This window comes from Perognathus longimembris, chromosome 2, assembly GCF_023159225.1.
Source record: "Perognathus longimembris pacificus isolate PPM17 chromosome 2, ASM2315922v1, whole genome shotgun sequence".
Lineage (NCBI taxonomy): Eukaryota > Metazoa > Chordata > Mammalia > Rodentia > Heteromyidae > Perognathus > Perognathus longimembris.
In genome coordinates, this window is record NC_063162.1 from 1,707,990 (window position 1) to 1,732,013 (window position 24,024).

The 24,024-nt window shown below is 65.6% G+C and overlaps 1 protein-coding gene across 1 annotated transcript in view; it reads left to right on the forward strand.

The window, feature by feature from the left end:
- Positions 1-24,024, forward strand: part of Tcerg1l (transcription elongation regulator 1 like) — a 158,566-nt gene that overhangs the window by 36,316 nt on the left and 98,226 nt on the right. Inside the window, exon 4 of the mRNA XM_048334804.1 lies at positions 4,763-4,954. Coding sequence (XP_048190761.1) covers positions 4,763-4,954 — 192 coding nt within the window. The remainder of the gene's footprint in view (positions 1-4,762; positions 4,955-24,024) is intronic.

The window sequence follows — 24,024 nt, forward strand, 5'->3', positions numbered from 1 at the left end:
CAGCACAGGGGGAGGGGCCACGGCACAGGGGGAGGGGCCACGGCACAGGGGGAGGGGCCACGGCACAGGGGGAGGGGCCACGGCACAGGGGGAGGGGCCACGGCACAGGGGGAGGAGCCACGGCACAGGGGGAGGAGCCACGGCACAGGGGGAGGAGCCACGGCACAGGGGGAGGGGCCACGGCACAGGGGGAGGGGCCACGGCACAGGGGGAGGGGCCACGGCACAGGGGGAGGAGCCAGACCCCAGCGCGAGGAGCCACAGCAAAGAAGAGTGTGACCGGGGCTCGCAGAGCGCTGGGGCTCTCGCCTGTGCGCGGCAGTGTGCTCACGCGCAGTGCTTGGTCCTGCGCCTGCGGACGTTAGCATGCACCGCTGCTTACACGGGGCGGTTGTGACGAGGGTAGGCCTTACAGCGTGTGCGCTTCCTGGAGCAGTGGGTTCCCGAAAGGGAGCGGACTTTCAGGGGTCGTAACGACAAAGCACGGTCTGTTTCGTAGCATCTCACACAGCGAGCGTGCCGTGCAGCCAAGGTGTGTTTATTCCCAACGCAGCAGCCTCGCCGCGGAAAGAACCACGGGACCGCGGGGCGGCCGCGCTCGGGGTGGGGGCCGCGGGCCGCGCTCGGGGTGGGGGGTGGGTGCCGCGCTCGGGGTGGGTGCGGGCCGCGCTCGGGGTGGGTGCGGGCTGCGCTCGGGGTGGGTGCGGGCTGCGCTCGGGGTGGGTGTGGCCGCGCTCGGGGTGGGTGTGGCCGCGCTCGGGGTGGGTGTGGCCGCGCTCGGGGTGGGTGTGGCCGCGCTCGGGGTGGGTGTGGCCGCGCTCGGGGTGGGGGCCGCGGGCCGCGCTCGGGGTGGGTGTGGCCGCGCTCGGGGTGGGTGTGGCCGCGCTCGGGGTGGGTGTGGCCGCGCTCGGGGTGGGTGCCGCGGGCCGCGCTCGGGGTGGGTGTGGCCGCGCTCGGGGTGGGTGTGGCCGCGCTCGGGGTGGGGGCCGCGGGCCGCGCTCGGGGTGGGTGTGGCCGCGCTCGGGGTGGGTGTGGCCGCGCTCGGGGTGGGTGCGGGCGGCCGCGCTCGGGGTGGGCGCCGCGGGCCGCGCTCGGGGTGGGTGCTGTTGCCCTCTTCCCCCCCGTTCTGCCCGCTTTCTGTGCGGATGGCAGCTGGGACGCAGGGCTCCCGGAGCAGCATGAACGGGGTCAGGACGCCTGACACCCAAGGCTGGCACGAGGTGGTCCCCGGGGCCCTGCCTTCCTGGCGAGTGGGGATTGAGCGGGGAACAGCCCCTGCACAGGCAGTCTGGAGACTTCCAGAAGCGCACTGCAGACTGCCCCCCTACCCTGCGACCCCGCTGTTACTTTGCAGCATTTACTCAAAGGAGTTGAAACTTAGGTCCATGTGCAAATCTGCACGGGGCAGCTTTCGTCATCACTGCCCCCACCTGCCCGCAAGTGAGGAGCCCTTCCGCCAGCCGGTGGATCGGCGCCCCGTGGTAACCCTTATAACAGAGCGCTGCCCAGCAATGAGAAGAAGCCAGCCAGCCGTCCCCCGCGACAGGGAGGGGCCTGCCCCGCGACTGCTCCGCCCAGACCCCAGGCTGGAAAGGCGACGTGGCTTCCGTCCTGTTAGTGTCGTGCTGTCAAAATGAACATTGTGGCCCGTGGGAAGTGGTTGCCGGGCACAGCGCGGCCCGGTGTTCCCCAGTGCCTGTGTCGGGTCCTGACTCCACGACGTAGCCACCACAGCGTGCCCTCCTGGCATCCCGCCCCGTGTGTGCGTGTGTGTGAGTGTGTGTGTGTGCGTGTGAAGCGGTGGGCGAGGCGTGTCCACAGCGTGCACTCCGGGAGGAGGGCACCACTCCTGGCATCCTGCCCCGTGTGTGCGTGTATGTGCGTGTGTGCGTGTGTGTGTGCGTGTGTGCGTGTGTGTGGGGGGGATGGGCGAGGCGTACCCACAGCGTGCACTCCGGGAGGAGGGCACCACTCCTGGCATCCCGCCCCGTGTGTGCGTGTGTGTGCGCGCGTGTGTGTGTGAAGCGATGGGCTGAGGCGTGCCCACAGCGTGCACTCCGGGAGGAGGGCACCACTCCTGGCATCCCGCCCTGTGTGTGCGCGTGTATGTGCGCGTGTGAAGCGATGGGCTGAGGCGTGTCCACAGCGTGCACTCCGGGAGGAGGGCACCACTCCTGGCATCCCGCCCCGTGTGTGCGTGTGTGTGCGTGTATGCGTGTGTGTGGGGGGTGATGGGCGAGGCGTGTCCACAGCGTGCATTCCGGGAGGAGGGCACCAGGGAGGCCTGCCACCTAAGGGGCTGGCGAACAACCCCCTGGCTGGTTTTCTGGAACTAGGCAGGGTGGGACTGTCAGGCCTGGGAAAGTCAGCACGTGATGGGACAGACAGAGGCTTTTGTGTCCTCGTGTTGGCTGCCCGTGGCCAGCTCTCCTACTGTACGGATCATATTGTGTGGCTAATGAGTGATGCTAGGAACACCCCAAAGGGCCTGGGCAGGGACACTTATGGTGGAGAAACGGGCGTCTCTCACCAGTACAGACTACCACTCACGCTGACCTCTGCCTCCCACGCACACCGCAATCCACGCTGACCTCTGTCACCCACACACCGCCATCCACGCTGACCTCTGTCACCCACGCACACCGCAATCCACGCTGACCTCTGTGTCCCATGCACACCGCAATCCACGCTGACCTCTGTCTCCCACACACCGCAATCCACACTGACCTCTGTCTCCCACGCACACCGCCGTCCACGCTGACCTCTGTCTCCCACACACACCGCAATCCACGCTGACCTCTGTCACCCACGCACATCGCCATCCACGCTGACCTCTGTCTCCCACACACACCGCCGTCCACGCTGACCTCTGTCTCCCACGCACACCGCCGTCCACGCTGACCTCTGTCACCCACACACCGTGGTCCACGCTGACCTCTGTCACCCACGCACACCGCAATCCACGCTGACCTCTGTCTCCCACACACACCGCCGTCCACGCTGACCTCTGTTTCCCACGCACACCGCCGTCCACGCTGACCTCTGTCACCCACGCACACCGCAATCCACGCTGACCTCTGTCACCCACACACCGTGGTCCACGCTGACCTCTGTCACCCACGCACACCGCAATCCACGCTGACCTCTGTCTCCCACACACACCGCCGTCCACGCTGACCTCTGTCTCCCACGCACACCGCCGTCCACGCTGACCTCTGTCACCCACGCACACCGCCGTCCACGCTGACCTCTGTCACCCACACACCGTGGTCCACGCTGACCTCTGTCACCCACGCACACCGCAGTCCACGCTGACCTCTGTCTCCCACACACACCGCCGTCCACGCTGACCTCTGTCTCCCACGCACACCGCCGTCCACGCTGACCTCTGTCACCCACACACCGTGGTCCACGCTGACCTCTGTCACCCACGCACACCGTGGTCCACGCTGACCTCTGTCACCCACGCACACCGCCGTCCACGCTGACCTCTGTCTCCCACGCACACCGCAATCCACGCTGACCTCTGTCACCCACGCACACCGCAGTCTACGCTGACCTCTGTCTCCCACGCACACCGCAATCCACGCTGACCTCTGTCTCCCACGCACACCGCCATCCACACTGACCTCTGTCTCCCACGCACACCGCCGTCCACGCTGACCTCTGTCACCCACACACCGTGGTCCACGCTGACCTCTGTCACCCACGCACACCGCAGTCCACGCTGACCTCTGTCACCCACGCACACCGCCGTCCACGCTGACCTCTGTCTCCCACGCACACCGCAATCCACGCTGACCTCTGTCACCCACGCACACCGCAATCCACGCTGACCTCTGTCTCCCACGCACACCGCCGTCCACGCTGACCTCTGTCTCCCACACACCGCCGTCCACGCTGACCTCTGTCTCCCACGCACACCGCCGTCCACGCTGACCTCTGTCTCCCACGCACACCACAATCCACGCTGACCTCTGTCTCCCACGCACACCGCAATCCACGCTGACCTCTGTCTCCCACGCACACCGCCGTCCACGCTGACCTCTGTCTCCCATGCACACCGCCATCCACGCTGACCTCTGTCTCCCACGCACACCGCCGTCCACGCTGACCTCTGTCACCCACGCACACCGCAATCCACGTTGACCTCTGTCACCCACGCACACCGCTGTCCACGCTGACCTCTGTCTCCCATGCACACCGCCATCCACGCTGACCTCTGTCTCCCACGCACACCGCCGTCCACGCTGACCTCTGTCACCCACACACACCGCAATCCACGTTGACCTCTGTCACCCACGCACACCGCAATCCACGCTGACCTCTGTCACCCACGCACACCGCAGTCTACGCTGACCTCTGTCTCCCACGCACACAGCAATCCACGCTGACCTCTGTCTCCCACTCACACCGCAATCCACGCTGACCTCTGTCACCCACGCACACCGCCGTCCACGCTGACCTGTCTCCCACGCACACCGCAATCCACGCTGACCTCTGTCTCCCACGCACACCGCAATCCACGCTGACCTCTGTCACCCACGCACACCGCAGTCCACGCTGACCTCTGTCTCCCACGCACACCGCAGTCCACGCTGACCTCTGTCTCCCACGCACACCGCAATCCACGCTGACCTCTGTCTCCCACGCACACCGCAATCCACGCTGACCTCTGTCTCCCACGCACACCGCTGTCCACGCTGACCTCTGTCTCCCACGCACACCGCAATCCACGCTGACTCTGTGCTCCTCTCCCGCAGGTGGCTGTCATAAAAGCTTTAAGCCGGTCCACCACAGTCCCACCATCGCCATCACCGCCGCCGCCGCCGCTGCCGCCATGGTGACCGTGGACTCCGATGGACTCCGGGACCTGGCCCCTTCCCGCGTGCAGCCCTGCCATCTCCTGACCTTGGCACCCATCACCATCCCCCTCCGGACGGCCCCGTTCTCAGGTAGGCCGGCTGCTGTGTCCAGCGGCGGCGGTGGGGGCAGGGGGGGACGGTGGCCCCGGGCCTAGCCCCCGGGTCTCTGCCCCCTGGCCCCGGACACCAGCCCTGTGCAAGCCTGCGCCGAGTGCCCGCGGCCCCCTGAGCCGCGGCCCCTGGGCTCGATGCCCGGAGCGTGCTCGTTCTCCCTTGCAGGGTGTGTTGGAGGGTGAGCCGGCCCCCTGGGGAAGCGCAGGGCGCTGCCCCTGCCCCCAGAGCCCAGCAGCAGGAAGCCCGGGTCCCGGGCATGGGCCAGCGGCTCCGAGCACATGGCGCTGTGCTCACGCCACAGTGGCGATGAGCGGAGCGCCGGCCTCAGCCAGTGCCTGCCTTCCACGGGAGGGAAAGGAGGAGGGCTGAGGGGAGCCGGGCGTGCTGAGGGGCTGAGGGGAGCCGGGCGTGCTGAGGGGCTGAGGGGAGCCGGGCGTGCTGAGGGGCTGAGGGGAGCCGGGCGTGCTGAGGGGCTGAGGGGAGCCGGGCGTGCTGAGGGGCTGAGGGGAGCCGGGCGTGCTGAGGGGCTGAGGGGAGCCGGGCGTGCTGAGGGGCTGAGGGGAGCCGGGCGTGCTGAGGGGCTGAGGGGAGCCGGGCGGGCTGAGGGGCTGAGGGGAGCCGGGCGGGCTGAGGGGCTGAGGGGAGCCGGGCGTGCTGAGGGGCTGAGGGGAGCCGGGCGGGCTGAGGGGAGCCGGGCGTGCTGAGGGGCTGAGGGGAGCCGGGCGTGCTGAGGGGCTGAGGGGAGCCGGGCGTGCTGAGGGGCTGAGGGGAGCCGGGCGGGCTGAGGGGCTGAGGGGAGCCGGGCGGGCTGAGGGGAGCCGGGCGTGCTGAGGGGCTGAGGGGAGCCGGGTGGGCTGAGGGGAGCCGGGCGTGCTGAGGGGCTGAGGGGAGCCGGGCGTGCTGAGGGGCTGAGGGGAGCCGGGCGTGCTGAGGGGCTGAGGGGAGCCGGGCGGGCTGAGGGGCTGAGGGGAGCCGGGCGGGCTGAGGGGAGCCGGGCGTGCTGAGGGGCTGAGGGGAGCCGGGCGGGCTGAGGGGAGCCGGGCGTGCTGAGGGGCTGAGGGGAGCCGGGCGGGCTGAGGGGAGCCGGGCATGCTGAGGGGCTGAGGGGAGCCGGGCGTGCTGAGGGGCTGAGGGGAGCCGGGCGGGCTGAGGGGAGCCGGGCGTGCTGAGGGGCTGAGGGGAGCCGGGCGTGCTGAGGGGCTGAGGGGAGCCGGGCGTGCTGAGGGGCTGAGGGGAGCCGGGCGTGCTGAGGGGCTGAGGGGAGCCGGGCGTGCTGAGGGGCTGAGGGGAGCCGGGCGTGCTGAGGGGCTGAGGGGAGCCGGGTGTGCTGAGGGGCTGAGGGGAGCCGGGCGTGCTGAGGGGCTGAGAGGAGCCGGGAGATCTGAGGGGCTGAGAGGAGCCGGGCGTGCTGAGGGGCTGAGGGGAGCCGGGCGTGCTGAGGGGCTAAGAGGAGCCGGGCGATCTGTGGGGCTGAGGGGCTGAGGGGAGCCGGGCATGCTGAGGGGCTGAGAGGAGCCGGGAGATCTGAGGGGCTGAGGGGAGCCGGGCGTGCTGAGGGGCTGAGGGGAGCCGGGCGATCTGTGGGGCCAAGTTGCTGGGAGCAGCCGGGCGTTCTGAGAGGGGCAGACGTTGGTGGGTGCAGAGGAAGCTGAGTGGGGCCGTGTCTCCTGAGTCCCACTGTGCTCACTGCTGGTCAAGCCCACCCGTGACTGGAACCTGTGCCTCTCCGCTGCTGGTTCTGTACCCAGGTGCATCCATCACCACAGTAATCTGGAAGGGCGTGGAGTGAGCCCTTCACTCTCTGAGGGGCCACGCCGGTTTAGCTTGAGTTGTTCATCAGATAGAGTACAACGTTAGTAGAAATCCTGTGGCAGGGGCTGGGAACATGGCCTAGTGGCAAGAGCGCTCGCCTCCTACACATGAAGCTCTCGGTTCGATTCCCCAGCACCACATATATGGAAAACGACTGGAAGGGGCGCTGTGGCTCAAGTGGCAGAGTGCTAGCCTTGAGCGGGAAGAAGCCAGGGACAGTGCTCAGGCCCCGAGTCCAAGGCCCGGGACTGGCAAAAAAAAAAAAAAAAGAAATCCTGTGGAAGACAATCTGTGCAAGCTGAGCCACATCTCAGAGGCTCCCCAACCCAAACCTTCTCCGCTCCTCCTGGAGGTGACACGTAAATCCCTCACCTTGAACGTCATCAGCCTACGTGAGCAGTGAACAAACTTCACGCTGAGATCGGGGCCTCCTCCCCCAAAGGCCCTCAAAATCTGGAGATACCTCAAATCCCAACACACACGATCGTGAGCACCGTGGATGGGGCGCTCACGGTGCCCAGCTCTCCCCCCACTCTCTCTCTTTGCCTCCTTTCCTCTTACACACACACACACACACACACACACACAGTGATAGAAGGCTAAACAACCCACGTCCGCCACTTGTGACTCCTTTCGAGTGTTGCTGCGTGCTGACCTGGTTTCTGGAACACCCGATGTGGTTGTTTTCAAGCCCGAGCCTTGGGCATGGGCGTTTTCGCACTGGCTCGATGAACTGGTTGATCAGCAGGGTTTTGTATTCGCCAGAACGCAATCTAACTTCCGCGCGGGTGTGTGGGTGTGGCGAGGAAGTTCGTGAGCACACACGCAGCCGTCTCCGTGGGGCGTGCTCCTAGGGGCCGTGGGGAGCCCCAGCTGACGCCCGTCACCCCGCTTACATTTAGGGGGTTGACACCGGGGGGGGGTCCCCTCAGACCCGGGAGCTCTGTGCGCCAGGGTGGCCCCGCCTTCCACGTGTCACACGGTTTGTGAAATGACGCAAAAACCGGCCTCTTCCGCGGCCAGCAGTTTTTCACACCAGTTGAACACGTGGTTCGGGGGAAGGGGGGGGGGGCTGGTGCCGGCCTTCGTCCCTCACAGCCCTGCCGTGGGGAAGGGGGCGAGGCTGGAGCAGAAACACAGGCGGAGCGGGGTCAGAGCCAAGACAGCCCTGCGCCGGCTCGGTCCCGCCGGGCTGGGTCCCGCCGCGGCGGGTGCCTGCGGCCGCGGCCGGGGCCTGGGGGGCGCTGCTCTCTGGCCGTGGGGTGTAGCTGGGATGACAGGCAGGTGGCCTTGCGTCCGGTGTTTACCGGTCGAGAGGCGGTGTGGCTCAGGCAGGCCTGCGGTTTCCCGGTGCGCCGCGCCGAGGAGCAGCCGGCTTCCCCACGCTGCTCGTCCGCGGGCCCCGGGCAGCCCCGGCCGGGAGCCGTCAGCCTTCCAGCCCCTTCCGGCCCCGCCTGGCCTTCCAAAGAGAGCGGGGCAGGGGGCGGCAGCCCAGCTTCTCGGAGGCCGAGGTGGGCCAGGCTTCTGGAAGAGCTGCGGCGCGCGCACGCGAGGGCCAGGCGGCCCTAGGAGCCGTCTCCTCTCACGGTGCGGACGCGCACGCCGCCCGCGCCTGGCTGCTGCCCGGAGCTCAGCACGGCCTGTGCACCCCGCCCCCCCCACCCCACCCCGGGGGCAGGACGATGTCCCCATCTGCAGAGCTAGGTCCTTCTCTCCTGCTCCGGGCCGGTGGCCTCTGCCGCATCCCTGACACAAAACCCCCGTCCTCGCGGTGGGGAGGGCCCGAGCCTCTGCGCGCGCTTGCACTGTTTCTAGAGCTGCCTTTTACCTGTCCCACCTGACCCCAGAGGAGGGGGACGGCCGGGCGAGGTGCTGAGGAGGGAGGGCGGAGGCCGGGTCCGTCACTGGTGGCGGACGGCAAGGAAGCACTGGGGTACAGGGTGCTCATCAAGAAAGGACGAGCGGGAGGGTTTGTGGACCAGACCAAAAACGCGTTCCCGGGGCCCCCAGGGGTGCGGCCGGTGGGCCGCGTTCTGATCGGACGCCGTGCCGGGAAGGGCGAGGTGGCTGCTGCCCGGCCCGGGGGGAAGCCAAGGAGACGGTGGCCCAGCGCCAGGGTCCCCCGCGACGGGCTGGAGCTCTTTGTGTGAAGAGCGTGGGATTTATGCCCCCATTTCCCGAGCAGTCAAGTTAGAAAGGTGAAACGCGAGCGAGGGCGTATGTTGTCTAGTTCTGCGAATTACTACCAGATACCAGTATTAAAAAGTGCCATCTGCCTTGGAGACCATTCGCCACCTGTTCCTTTGCTTTCACAAGTCTTTAATGGTTCAGATTTAACATGTTGTCCTCCCTTCGCACAGCTGGGCCTGATGCCATTCCTGTTCTGTTAGTGACGTGCCAGCCCAGACCCAGGACAAGGTAGAAGTCTGGAAGCCAGAACGTGGTCTTTCAAGGGCCTGTGGGCTTCCTGCACCAGGGATTTTACTTTATTTTATTTTATTTTTTTACATTTTTTCTTTATTGTCAAAGTGATGTACAGAGCAGTTACACTTTCATACGTCAGGCAGTGGGTACATTTCTTGTACTGTTGGTCACCTCCTCCCTCATTGCCCCCCTCCCCCTTCCCCTTCCCCTCTCCCCCCGTGAGTTGTTCAGTTGGTTTACACCAAACGGTTTTGCAAGTATTGCTTTTGTAGTCGTTTGTCTTTTTACCCTTGTGTCTTTCGATTTTGGTATTCCCTTTCAGTTTCCTAGTTCTAATACCAGTATACACGGTTTTCAGTGTACTCAGATAAGATACAGAGATAGTGCAGGGACAACCACAGGAAGGGGATACAAGAGGATCATCAATAGAAGCTACAGTTTCACATGGCACGTTGAAGGTAATTACAACAGTGATATAACAATCATTTCCATAACATGGAGTTCATTTCACTCAGCATCATCTTATGCATTCATAGGGGCATAGCTATTGGGCTCTTGTGATCTTCTGCTGTGACTAGCCTAAACCTGTGCTAATTATTCCCTAGGAGGGAGACCATAGAGTCCATGTTTCTTTGGGTCTGGCTCACTTCACTTCGTATAATTCTGTGCCAGCTTCTGCCACACAGGCCACCACCCACTCCAGGACGAGACCCACCTGGCTTTCTTCTTCATCCACGGACTCCCTCCTCCTCTACAATCCAAAATGGCCCAGTACCCTTCACACTTTAGAGGTTCCCAAAGACAACAACATGAACTGTGACAACATAATTACTTAATATCCCAAAGTGCCAGGAACTCAGCTGACTTCCTCCTGAGAGAAAGGACTGTGCATTTCTATCACAACTATTCAGCTGCCTGTGGCACTGAAATTATCTGAATTAAACACACGGATCACTTGTGCCGGGTTTAGCCCCCGTGGCAGTGAGCTCAGTCTAGAATCCCAGCTGCTGGGGAGGCAGAGGTGGGGGAGGGGGTGGGGGACTGATTTCCGGGCCTTTGGGTCTGCTTGCCTGCCTGCCTCTGCCCCTCGGGGGGCTCTCTCCTCCCCCTCCAGCCCTCACACGCCCATGCTTCCTCTTCGCCTCCTCTGGGCTCTGACCTGACCCGGCCCCGACTCCAGGCAGGGATTCCCCACGACACGGGGTGGGCGCAGCGCACCGTGTCCTGCCGCGGATGCCCGGGGCCCGCGGCACACGTCTGTTCCGACCGCGTGCCGGCTCCCTGGGTGCCGCTCCCCCCAGCCCCGAGCGAAGGCGCAGCACCAGAACACGGGGGCTGCCCGCCTCCCTTCCTCCCTGTGAGCGCCCCTCTGCAGACTCCCTCCGGATCCGCCCCCTGGGGGGGGCCACGCGTGCTGACGGGGGGGGCCTGCGCCCTGGGCTCAGCGCTTCCTGATCTCCTCACCCCCTGACACCCCATGGCGGTGCCCTTGGAGAAGCCCCATAGTGGGCCCGCGTGGGTGCCCCGTGGATGTGTCTAGAAGGATCTAGAAGCACCTCTGCCAGCACCTGCCTCTGCGAGGGCGCTACCTCGTCTGCTTTAGCTCGCCGGTCGGCCTGGTATGGGTCGCGTTCCTGGCTGTGCGGGGTCTGCGTTGGCTTCCCCTCTCCTTCCCGCTCCCTGGATCACCACGGGGCGGGTGTGTGCGGGGTTTGTCAGCTGAGCCATCTTTGCAGGGAGGAGGCCTGCGGTCGAACGGTGGTGTTCCCTGCTCCCCGCTCTCGTTTGCTGTGCTGAAGGCCTTGGCTCCCCGTGGGGGCTGGGGGGAGGGTGAGCCTGGGCCTCCCCCCGACCCGTGGGGCGCTGGGCGCGGGAGCAGGCGTGCCGGGGACGCGGGCTCGGGCCCGGGAGGTGGCCTGGGAACCCTCCCGCGTGGGGATGGCCGTCCAGGCGGGTCTGTGCCCTGGGAAGGGGGCTTCTTACGGGGAGGCGGGGCGATCGCGGGGGCCGCCCGGGTTTATCTGTGTGCCTGGAGAGCCGCTCCTCCCCCGGGGAGGAGAGTGCGGGGCGCGGGGGGCCTGGGAGCCCAGCAGGGGGGCAGCGGGAAGGCTTTCCAGCCCCCACCTCTGCCGTGCGCTCGCAGGCCAGCCCCTCGGCGGCGCTGTCCTGACCGCAGGCTTGAACCGGCCGAGGGGTGGGCGCAGGCTCGGACTGTTTCTAAGGAGACGGTTTCCTCCTGCTCCCACCCAGTGGCTCAGCCAGCGCCCGCCTCTCCCGCCCCTCACGGCGGGGCCTGGGTACCCGAGGGAGCGCACAGAGCACGCGCCCCTTCCTGGGCACTCCTGCCCCGCCCTGGGGACGGTCAGGCCTGCCTGCCCAGAGCTGGCCAGGAGAACATTCCAGAAGCGGGCTGGGCTGGAGGGCAGGGCAGACGCAGTACCCCACAGGGCTTGGCACCCTGGGGCAGCGGGCCGGGGCCCACCCCGGGGTTCACACCCAACACCTTCAGTGTGCCTTGCTCCAGAGAGCAAGAGCCGGGTGCCCGTCTGCTGAATCCCACCTGCGCCTGCTCAGGGCGAGGCCGGGTTTCCGCTTCCCGCCTAGGCCAAGGCTCCCCCGTCGGACGCAGCCCCCAGGCCGAGCGGGTCCTGAGGGCCGCAGGAGGAGGCCTTGGGGGTGAGCAAGTGGCGAGTGTTTCAGAAAGCTGATTCTGCCGTGGACCCGGGGCAGGGCCAGAGGAACAAAGCACGCCAGACTCGTGTGTGTTCAACCTGCCCCCGAAGCCCACAGGGGCCGGCACCGGGGGACCTGACCGTCCTCATAGCTGGGGTGCTATGGGGCACCCTCGGACATGGCCAGAGCCCCAAGGCCTGGGACATCTGTGTTGAGGGGCAGCTGAGACGCAAGCGGAGGCAGGTGGGCCGGAGACCCCAGGCCCTAGGCGGTCCCTGGAGAAATCTCATCCTGCGCCCCATTCTCCTGGAGGCGGGCGTGGGGTCCTGGCCGGGAAAGCACAGGGACTGGGGGGGCGGTGGTGGTTAGGGTGAGTGGTGCTGAGGCTGAGGAGCACCGTGACCCTTCCCAGCCACAGGACACAGGAGTCGCCCAGTGATCTTCGGAAGGAAGAAGGCAGCCTGTGGGCGGAGGAGACATCAGCAGGCCCTCGATGGGATGGGGGGCTGACGGCGGCCGAGGCGCGGGAGTGGGCTCCGGGCACGTGGGGCGCAGCCTGGGCCCCGCCCCCGAGCACGGCCAGGCCGTCTGGCAGAGGAGGGCTGGGCAGCGGCAGGACCCCGGGCTCACTCCCCCAGGCTTCACTCCGCTTCCCTGGCTGGTCACGTGAGCTGGACACCGGCGGGGGGGGGGGGGGGCGCCGTGGTCCTCCGGCCCCACGAGGGAGAGTGCCCAGCGGTGCTGCCAAGGTGACGGCCCCGGCCAGGAGCTGCCCGCTGCCGGGCCTGGAGCGCCCCCGGGCCTGAGCCCGTGCGTCCACGGGAAGGCATTTCCGGTGAGCTCATGTGTTTCTGGACAGCCCCTCAGGCGAGGGAGCGCTGCAGTAGCTGAACCGGAGGGGATGTGGCGGCTGGGGTAACGTGGGTGTTTCGATCCCGGATTGCGTGCGAGAGTACAAGCAGAGCTGGCAGGCAGTGTGCGTGGTGGGAGGGAAACCCAGAGTCGAGGATCATCTCGAAGGGCCGACGGACTGCCACTCACCACGGACCGTCTGAGCTGTTAGAGGCGAGAGCCAGGTCCGGGGCTCATCTGACCCCCTTCTTCCCGCCCCAGCATGGAGATCTCGCGAAGGAAGCCTCTTCTTGTCAATCAGAATCCCTCCCACTTCCTGTTCAACGCAGTCCTGGCGGGCTTTGACTGCTCCGCAGCCCCGAAGCTGCTCTTGTGCTGCTCATCAATATCTCCCACTTTCCTAAATCCCAGCGTGGCGTTCTTCCTGTTCCTGTCGGGCCCTTGGTCAGCACGACACAGTTGTCACCATCTCACGAGGGCGAGGCCTTGTTCCTGGCATCGACGTGGAGCCTGAGACGAGGCCACGGACCCAGGCAGCAGCTGCGGCCACCGCAGAACCACCTGCTTAGTGACGGGCTTAGGCAGTCCAGCAAAGGTTCACTTGGACTTATTTAGTAGATGAACACTCACAAGACAAGTCACCAGTTAATAAGTAGTAAACGCTCCGAATCCATCTTCTCCAGATAGACGTGCGGATGGCCAGCAGGCACGTGATAGAAGCTCCGCATCCGTAGTCGTGAAGACAGTGCGCTTCAGCACACAGCCTCTGAGTAGCTGCATTAAAAAGGTGGCCAATGACGAGTCCTGGTGAGGTGAGGAGAAATCAAAGCTGCCGCGGGTGGTGGGGGTGGAAAGTGGCACGGCCCTTGTGGAAACCATCCTGCCGGGTCCCCGGGTGGCGCTGCGGAGGACGGGGCGGCCCCACCTCTAGGCGCATCCCTACCAGACGCAGAAGCAACGCGCCTCCACCGCAGAAACCGCGGTCTCCGCGGGGGCGCGAGGCTCAGCCGCCGGCCGGCCGCCGAGGGGCGCCGTGCAGCGTGGCCGTTCCACGCTGTGCAGGATTACTTGGTAAGCAGAGGGAATGAAGCGCCCGCAAGGTGTGTGGACTTGGAAAACACTATGCTAAGTAAAAGACAAAGTAAATTATCGTTTGCCTCAGGAGCACTTTCATGGGAAAGAGGTGCCCGGGGGTGAGGGATGGAATGTTAGACATTGATTGCACTTGGTGCATCGAGGGAGAATCACTGACCCGCATGCTTTAAATGAATGAGTCTTGGGGCGTATGACTTACGTCTTAAATTCCCAATTTCTTCCAACGCCCTGCATGCGGCATTGCCTGGCAGGGGAAGTGTGCAGAGCTACATGTTGTTACACGGCTAGGTTGTTACAGAAAAACGTGAGGAGGGAAAAAAATACTCCAGACCCCAATAATTAAAATGTCCTTCGTGACACGGAGGCAAAATCTTCTGCCACACGGATCAGTTCCCATAGCGTTCATGAAGCCTGTCTTTAGGGGAGTTTTGATTTCTTGCTGATGGCATGGAAGGTTCCAGACTGTGGCCTCGAGGCCTGGCGCCTGGCTTGGTGTCCGGGTTTCCCTGGTGTCTCTTACGGAGGAGGAGGAGGAGGAGGAAGGGTGCAGGGGCCCGAGGGGCCCCAGGGAGCGCTCTGGCTAACACACTGGCAGCAGCGAGGACAGGCCGTTCCCGCCTCCTCCTGGGGCTCCTCCCATCCCCGGGCCCCCCGAGGTGGGCTCTGGGGACGTGGCCCTGGGCTCTGCTGGGCTTGTCTGGCCAGTCCCGGCGTCCCACTGGCCGCAGAGGGCTCAGGGGGTCTCCGCCCCGGTCGCCATCCGGGAGCGGGGTGGGGTTCCCTGGGAGGAGCCCAGGGAAGAGGGCAGCCCGCGAGCCACGGGCAGGATCTGGAGGTGGGGTGGGTCCGCGGGTGTGTGGGAGCGTGGACGTGGGCCAGTGCGTGCCTGAGGGCGTTCTCAGAGGACGGGAGGCGCTGCCCTCCTCCCCACAGCCGTCACGGCCACCGTGACTGTCACCGCCAGCCTGGAGGCCACCCCCACCCAGCCCTTGCTGGCCCACGAGCCACCGCCCTCCGCCGCCCCCCGGCCCCCTGCTCGGCCCGCACTGGGCCCGGAGCCAGGAGCTTCCTGCGCAGGGCTCCGAGCCCGCGGTCACCCCCCGGCCTCCGCGCGGCTCACGCGGCACGCGGTCTGCCCTTCTGCGCTTGGGGTGCACACAGTGGTCTCGCCACGATGAGCGCCGGCCCAGGGACTCTGCCCGGTGTCTGGAGGCCCCGGCTGGCCTGGCGGCTGCCATGGAAAGCAGGAAGAGCGGCCCCCAGGCTCCTGGTGAGAGGAGCAGGGCCCAGAGCAGGGATGCTAATGCGGAGTGGACTGGAACGCGAGGGACAGTGTCCACCCACCACTAGGTGGGCGGCCCTGGCCCAGGCCTCTGGGCAGCACAGTCCAGCCCTTCTGCAACCCCTCTCCGCCTTCTGTGGCTCCTGGCCTGAGGAACATGGCTCCACGGCTTCCTCCCCTGTGAACGGCTCTGCCTCCCTCCTTCCAGGGCGGCACGCGCTCGGCCGGAGCGTGGTTTGGGTGGACGATGTGGCCCTTAGTTAGAATCCATCACCCCCCAGGCGGGGGGGCTGACCCCTGGCCAGGGGTCCGGCTCAGACGGGTGAGGGGAGGAACGTGATGTCTGTGCGCCTGGTGCTTACCTGGGGAGCGTGAGCCCATGACCTCCAGATCGCCATTCCAGGCCCGGAGCTGCAGAGGGCGGAGGAGAGGCTCATGGGGGAGGGGCCGGGAGGAGAGGCTGATGGGGGAGGGGGCGGGAGGAGAGGCTGATGGGGGAGGGGGCGGGAGGAGAGGCTCATGGGGGAGGGGCCGGGAGGAGAGGCTGATGGGGGAGGGGGCGGGAGGAGAGGCTCATGGGGGAGGGGCCGGGAGGAGAGGCTCATGGGGGAGGGGCCGGGAGGAGAGGCTGATGGGGGAGGGGGCGGGAGGAGAGGCTGATGGGGGAGGGTGATGGGAGGAGAGGCTGATGGGGGAGGGGGCGGGAGGAGAGGCTGATGGGGGAGGGGGATGGGAGGAGAGGCTGATGGGGGAGGGGGCGGGAGGAGAGGCTGATGGGGGAGGGGGCGGGAGGAGAGGCTGATGGGGGAGGGTCGGGAGGAGAGGCTGATGGGGGAGGGTCGGGAGGAGAGGCTGATGGGGGAGGGGGATGGGAGGAGAGGCTGATGGGGGAGGGGGATGGGAGGAAAGGCTGATGGGGGAGGGGGGCGGGAGGAGAGGCTGATGGGGGAGGGTCGGGAGGAGAGGCTGATGGGGGAGGGGGCGGGAGGAGAGGCTGATGGGGGAGGGGGCGGGAGGAGAGGCTCATGGGGGAGGGGGAGGGAGGAGAGGCTGATGAGGGAGGGGATGGGAGGAGAGGCTGATGGGGGAGGGGGCAGGAGGAGAGGCTGATGGGGGAGGGGATGGGAGGAGAGGCTCATGGGGGAGGAGGGCAGGAGGAGAGGCTCATGGGGGAGGAGAGCAGGAGGAGGGGCTCATGGGGGAGGGGGCGGGAGGAGAGGCTGATGGGGGAGGGGGCGGGAGGAGAGGCTGATGGGGGAGGGGGCGGGAGGAGAGGCTGATGGGGGAGGAGGGCAGGAGGAGAGGCTGATGGGGGAGGGGGATGGGAGGAGAGGCTGATGGGGGAGGGGGATGGGAGGAGAGGCTGATAGGGGAGGAGGGCAGGAGGAGAGGCTGATGGGGTAGGAGGGCAGGAGGAGAGGCTGATGGGGGAGGGGGGATGGGAGGAGAGGCTGATGGGGGAGGGGGATGGGAGGAGAGGCTGATGGGGGAGGGGGATGGGAGGAGAGGCTGATGGGGGAGGAGGGCAGGAGGAGAGGCTGATGGGGGAGGAGGGCGGGAGGAGAGGCTGATGGGGGAGGGGGATGGGAGGAGAGGCTGATGGGGGAGGGGGATGGGAGGAGAGGCTCATGGGGGAAGTGGGATGGGAGGAGAGGCTGATGGGGGAGGGGGATGGGAGGAGAGGCTCATGGGGGAGGAGGGCAGGAGGAGAGGCTGATGGGGGAGGGGGATGGGAGGAGAGGCTCATGGGGGAAGTGGGATGGGAGGAGAGGCTCATGGGGGAGGAGGGCAGGAGGAGAGGCTGATGGGGGAGGGGGATGGGAGAAGAGGCTCATGGGGGAGGAGGGCAGGAGGAGAGGCTGATGGGGGAGGGGGATGGGAGGAGAGGCTGATAGGGGAGGGGATGGGAGGAGAGGCTGATGGGGGAGGGGGATGGGAGGAGAGGCTGATAGGGGAGGGGATGGGAGGAGAGGCTGATAGGGGAGGAGGGCAGGAGGAGAGGCTGATGGGGGAGGAGGGCAGGAGGAGAGGCTGATGGGGGAGGGGGAGGAGAGGAGAGGCTGATGGGGGAGGGGGCTGGGAGGAGAGGCTCATGGGGGAGGGGGCTGGGAGGAGAGGCTCATGGGGGAGGGGGCGGGAGGAGAGGCTCATGGGGGAGGAGGGCAGGAGGAGAGGCTCATGGGGGAGGAGGGCTGGAGGAGAGGCTCATGGGGGAGGAGGGCAGGAGGAGAGGCTGATGGGGGAGGGGGATGGGAGGAGAGGCTCATGGGGGAAGTGGGATGGGAGGAGAGGCTCATGGGGGAGGAGGGCAGGAGGAGAGGCTGATGGGGGAGGGGGATGGGAGGAGAGGCTCATGGGGGAGGAGGGCAGGAGGAGAGGCTGATGGGGGAGGGGGATGGGAGGAGAGGCTGATAGGGGAGGGGATAGGAGGAGAGGCTGATGGGGGAGGGGGATGGGAGGAGAGGCTGATAGGGGAGGGGATGGGAGGAGAGGCTGATAGGGGAGGAGGGCAGGAGGAGAGGCTGATGGGGGAGGAGGGCAGGAGGAGAGGCTGATGGGGGAGGGGGAGGAGAGGAGAGGCTGATGGGGGAGGTGGCTGGGAGGAGAGGCTCATGGGGGAGGGGGCTGGGAGGAGAGGCTCATGGGGGAGGGGGCTGGGAGGAGAGGCTGATGGGGGAGGGGGCGGGAGGAGAGGCTGATGGGGGAGGAGGGCAGGAGGAGAGGCTCATGGGGGAGGAGGGCAGGAGGAGAGGCTGATGGGGGAGGGGGAGGAGAGGAGAGGCTGATGGGGGAGGGGGATGGGAGGAGAGGCTCATGGGGGAGGGGCTCTGCTTGCTGAGCAAGAAAGTGAAAGCCGCCTTCAGCCTCTCCTTTTTATTTTTTTATTATTTTAAACCTATTCACAAGCCCTAATGTTGGCTGATATGCCCCAAATAATTAATCATAAACAAACTCCCAGCACTGAGAGGAGGTTAAGCTGGGCAATCCGCCTCATGGATTAACTGCTGTAATTAACACCGCGCTCGGCCCGCTCGCCTTGGCCTCCTTCCTTCTGCGGTGCCGGCTGCCTCCCAGCCCGGAAGACTCTCCTGGTTTGTCCGCTTTCCTCACTGGCCCCTGATGTGCAGCGACAGGTGATCCTCGTGACCGTCTTGAGTGTGTGAAGGATCTATTGGTGCACTAGTTAGCTCCTGCTGAGTACGCCCCCCCGCAGTGGAGGGGCCTGAGCTGGTGTCCCGGCTTCCCTGACCCCCCCGCGCGGCCTGGCTTCCGCCCAGCTGTTCCGCGGCTCCCAGCTCTTGAGAGCTCTGCCGTCCCGGCATTGAGTTCAGCAAAAGCACCCCCACGACTGTTTTGGAGGTGCGGCCGCTTCCCGGTTTCCGCTGCCCTGTGCGATTTGCCTTTACTTTTGTGCAGTCACGCCGGCAGGGCGGCCTCCTCCCATAGCTGGAGACCCCGTTCACGTCCTCCAGGTGTGCGGAGGTTCCGCTCCAAGCTGGGGGGGGGTGGGTCTCAGAGGGGGGTGATGGGACCACTGGGGCCCTCAGGACGGTGGTGGGCGAGGCCAGGGGCCCCTTAGGAGAGCCCCAGGGGGAGTGGCCCGGGAGGACCTTGCTACGGGGCCGGGCTGGTTCTCCCTCTCAGGAGGGCGGTGATAATAGAGCAAGTCCGCTCCCCCTCGCCAGCTCCCGGCTCCCCAGCTCCCCTCCCTCCACACACACACACACCTGTCCACCAGAGCCCCGTGTCCTACGATGCTGCTGGGGAGCTACGGAAGTGGCTCATGTCCATACCCGTCCCACCCCACCCCCCACGCCCAGTGTTTGCTTATGGCAGGGGCAACGCACAAAGATGAGGAGACCGGGATTGCAGACAGGCTCCCTGTCGAGGCCCAGGATGGCTTGGCCTCTCTCGAGCGTGTCTTCCCGGAGAAGAATTCCGTCTTAGCTTGTCCTTGCGCCTCGTCATCCGCAATCTTTAATGTTTTTTACTGGAGATCTATCTATGGGTCGATCGATGGATCTTTATGGGGATCACCTTCTGAGGCCCCCAGCCCTCCCCCCCGCCCCCCCTCTGTCCTCCCCAGCGGTCATGTGACCATTCCGACCTCACATGGAACCTTTCCCTGCCTCTCCGGTGTCTGTCTCAGTGGATGGTTTCCTCTTCAGTCTTCTACCACCCACGTCTTGTCTGACCTTGAGAAAAGCCCCTTAAGTCACTTTTAGGTGTGGCTTGGGACGCGTCCACTGCCCGTAGCATTTTCTGGGTCGGCCGCTCACCGCTGTACTGAAGAGCCAGACTTTGAAGTCAGGCCCCACTTTACCACGCGAACCCCACTTTACCACGTGAACCTGAGATAAGCAGGCCCTGTGAGCAGACCCAGGACAAGCCCATTAGGGCCCAGCCAGTCTAGAACTCTAACCGCTGGGAATGCTTAACTCTGACCACCCCTAGAATCGAACCCTGAGCCAATCAGATTTGTACCTGTGTCCTAATCTTGCTTGCTTGAACACCTGATGCTGTAACTTTGTTTTTTGCCTTTATAAGCCCTGTGTAATCACAGCTTGGGGCTCCCTCCTAACCTCCGCCGTGTCAGTGGGTAGGACAAGGCCCGAGTTGCAGCTCGCCTGAATAAAGCCTCGCTTTTGCATTTCGGAACGTCTGAGTCTCGGTGGCCTTCTTGGTGGTCATCTCGCGACTTGGCATAACAGTAGGACACCAGCTCCGAGCAGTGTTTCTTAGGACAGCCCCCCCCGGGTGCCCGGCTCCTGACCCCACGGTGCCCAGGCTGGCGCAGAGGGTGGCTGGGTGGCTCGCTGTCTGCTGCCTTTCCTCACGCCTGGTGGTCAGCAGGCCCTGTGCCTGGCGCTGGATGATCTGGGATGGGGACAGACAGACAGCGGGTTGTCTGGCTCTCATGAAGATGGCGTGTTTCCCTCGCATGGAGCTTGATCTCGCAACACAGAGCAACAGGAATGAGACTCAGACAGGTCTTCCCAACAAGAAAGGCCAACATTGATAAGGACACGAACCTAAACCCAGAGGAGACAGCAGTGAACGAGAGGGGCCAGGGAGCAGTTGGCTTTTATTGATCAGTGGGTAGACTGACGTTTTGTGATTTCCTATCGGCCCTAGCATGGCTTTGAGAGGTGGTTTTTCTTCTTCTGTGCCAGCACCCTGACCCTGACATTTGTGAGCTAATAAGCTGTAAGTTAGCCCGGGACCTGCCGAGTGCTTTCTCTCGCTGGGGTCGTGGTCGTGTGTGAATGTCCGTGCTGCTTCCAGAGCCATCGTCTCCTCGTTGGGAATTTACCAAGCCTGTTAATTCGTCTAGGTGGCACCCGCCTCACGGCCATGTTAGATATGTGCTTGCCCTGTGGCCTCATAGCACGTGAGGCGCCTACTTCCTGACTCCCCAGGGAGCACTCCCCACCCTCCTCCATGAAGCCCACCCCACCCTCCTCCATGAAGCCCACCCCCACCCTCCTCCATGAAGCACCCCCACCCTCCATGAAGCACCCCCACCCCACCCTCCATGAAGCACCCCCCCACCCCACCCTCCATGAAGCACCCCCACCCCACCCTCCATGAAGCACCCCCCCCCCCGCCCCGGGCTTTGAGGTGAGTTGCTCTGAGCCTCATTATCACACTTTCTGCTCCTCAGTGGCCGGGAGCAGAGTCTGAGACATGGTAGAAATAAAACACAACACCTGCCGACCGCAATGTGCCGTCCACCCTCTGTCCCAGTCTTGGCAAAAGCACCCGCGCACGTGATCGATGGGGCCGCAGGCAGGGCTGAGTAGAATCGGACTCGGGCCAGGGCAGAGCGTGGACGGAAACAACGTAACGGCCGAGATCCCACGACTCCCATCTCACGCCGGTCGCCCGGCCGACGTCTGCGGCCCACGTGAGGAGCCGCTGTCTGTAGGACACGCGGACTTCCTGTTGCCGCGGAGACAGTGGCCGCCGTGGCGGGCGGCTTGCCGGGCAGCCGTCTCGGGCCCGCCGGGGGCAGAGGCGGTGCCGCCGCCGAGGCCGGCCTTCCCGGGGCTTCTCAAGAGCACGCCGCGGGCCTGGGGTTTCCTCGGCAGCGACTTCCCCTTGTGTTTGTCGTTGACCCCTCGGTGTCACGGACCGGGAGGGATGAGATGCCGTTTGTGGGGCGGTGATCTAGTCACGGGGGCCGCGCGCGGGTGAACGTTCTGGCGTTGTGGCTCGTCTGGAGCTCCGTGGCAGAGCTACGGAGGGCGCGGGACTGCGCGCGGGAGAAAGCGCACCAGACGTGTCACGGGGAGCGGCGCCGGCGCTCCGACTCCCGTGTCTTCTCATCCCCTACGCGGGCGCTCCTCGTCTCGGTTCTTCACTCCGGAAGCGCTAAACGAGGACAGGGTCCTAAGCGCACGCTGGCCTGTTCACTTCCCGAGTCCGGGTTTCCGCTCTCTCTCTTCGCTGTCCTGACTTCGAGGACGCGAATCACATGCTGACCCCCAGATGCCGGTGAGTCCTGCATCGGCGAATTAACGCGTAAGTGATCTCCGGCGCTCGAAGCACGCGGGCGTTTCCCGGAGCGCCAGCTGCCGGGGACGCGGCCCGAGTCTCCTCGCGTGCACGCGTCCCAGGCCCCGCACCCCTTTCACGCCCGTCGACGTGGTGCCCCGTTTCCCTGCCGCGCGTCTTTCCGGCGGGCGGGCTCCCCGCCGCCCGTTCTTCCCAAGCTCTCCGTCTCAGTCCTCCCCGCCTCTCCCGGCACGTGAGCCCCCCCGGTCTCCCCGCCGGCTGGGCTCAGAGCCCTCGCCCCGCTGGGTGGGCTCGGGGTGTTGGGGCTGAAGGGCTCGTGTCTTAGCTCCTAGGTGCTCTGTGCTGGAGCAGGTCTTAAAATACCATCCCGAGACCGTTCCGGCTCCTTCACGCCTGAGATCCTCGTTCTGCCGGCCCGCTGGATTGACGCCCTGTCAAGTTGGACGCCGTGAGGTGGAGTTGTTTTTCCTTTAAGAGTCCGAGGAAATGGAACGTGAAGGGAGAAGCGCCCCGGCGTCTGCCCCGCTCCGCCGGTGACTTGGTTTGCTGTGGTGCACGCGCACCGATGGCCCCGCCGGGGTTCGGGTGTGGACGGAGCGCGTTCCGGAAGGCCCGAGGGCCGGGCGCGCGCCCCGGGGAGATGCGGCTGTCGGGCACGGGGGTCTCCTGACCCGGCCTGGGCCGTGCTCTCCGGGGCGCGTTCTCCGGCTTCCCGAGTGACCCGGTGCCCTGTGCTCCCCCAAGCCTCCGGTCCTCTTCCAGTCCTGGTGGGAGCCCCCCTCCCCCGCCCTCCCCAGCGCCAGCCCGCGGCCACTGCGGGGTCCTCGGACCCGCAGGACGGAGAGCTGGTTGACCTTCCATTCCCCGTGAAGACCCCACCCGGGACGTTTCCGTGCACTGCTGAAAACGTGGAACCCGCCCTGGAGCCCTAGGTTTGACGTTCAGTGATTTCCCCAGGGTGTCTCCGTCTTTTAAATGTAGCGATCCACTGGAAACCCCTGGAAGTGTGTTCACCCCAAATCCACGCTCCGTGCTGCTTCCAGAGCCATCGTCTCCTCGTTGGGAATTTACCAAGCCTGTTAATTCGTCTAGGTGGCACCTGCTTCACGGCCATGTTAGATATGTGCTTGCCCTGGGTGGCATCATAGCACGTGAGGTGCCTACTTCCTGACTCCCCCAGGGAGCACCCCCACCCTCCTCCATGGAGCACCCCACCCTCCTCCATGGAGCACCCCACCCTCCTCCATGAAGCACCCCCACCCTCCTCCATGAAGCACCCCCCACCCTCCATGAAGCACCCCACCCTCCTCCATGGAGCACCCCACCCTCCTCCATGGAGCACCCCACCCTCCTCCATGAAGCACCCCCCACCCTCCATGAAGCACCCCCCACCCTCCATGAAGCACCCCACCCTCCTCCATGAAGCACCCCACCCTCCTCCATGAAGCACCCCCACTCTCCTCCATGAAGCACCCCCACCCTCCTCCATGAAGCACCCCCCCCACCCTCCATGAAGCACCCCCACCCTCCTCCATGAAGCACCCCCCACCCTCCTCCATGAAGCACCCCCCACCCTCCTCCATGAAGCACCCCCCACCCTCCTCCATGAAGCACCCCCACCCTCCTCCATGAAGCACCCCCCACCCTCCTCCATGAAGCACCCCCACCCTCCATGAAGCACCCCCACCCTCCTCCGTGAAGCACCCCCAGCCTCCTCCCTGTCCTCCACACGGTGCTCCTCCTCCCCTCCGGTTCTTCCCACTGCAGGGACCGTTTGGCTCCCTGTTGCCTTCTGCTGCACCTTGGGAATGTCCATCATTTGTGCTCCGCTGTGGACTCCCCATCGCGCTGACCCCCCACGCGGGGAGGGTGTGAGGGAGCCGGGAGGGCAGGCCCCCCCCCGCAGTGGGGCACTCCTGCACAGAGAGCCAGCCGAACCCCAGTGCCGCCGACGCCGGGAGTGACACGTTTATCAAAAACCAAAAGCGTTTGGAGGGACAGAGGCCATGCGGCCCTGTGCTTGGGTTGGAAATGCTGTCTGGCGGGGTGCTGGGTGGGAGGGAGGGAGGGAGGGGGAGGGCTACGTGAGCGAGCAGCACACAGGACCGGCAAGCCCGTCCCAGCCGCGGGGGACACGGCAGTCTGGCCGGCTCAGCCGCAGAAATCCCCTGCGTGCCTCCAGGGCCCCCCGGTACCCGCGCGAGCAAAGGGCCTGTGGGGAAGGCTTCCGCCCCCGCCAGGGTGACCGCAGCACCACGCTGGTTCATTTGTTTCTCTAATGACTTAGAGACTCCAGGCAAGACAACTCAAGTCCATAATCCTAGGTGCTTGGAAAGCAGAGTCGAGTATTGACGCCAGCCCAGGCATGAACGTTCACGCGAGTCCTTCT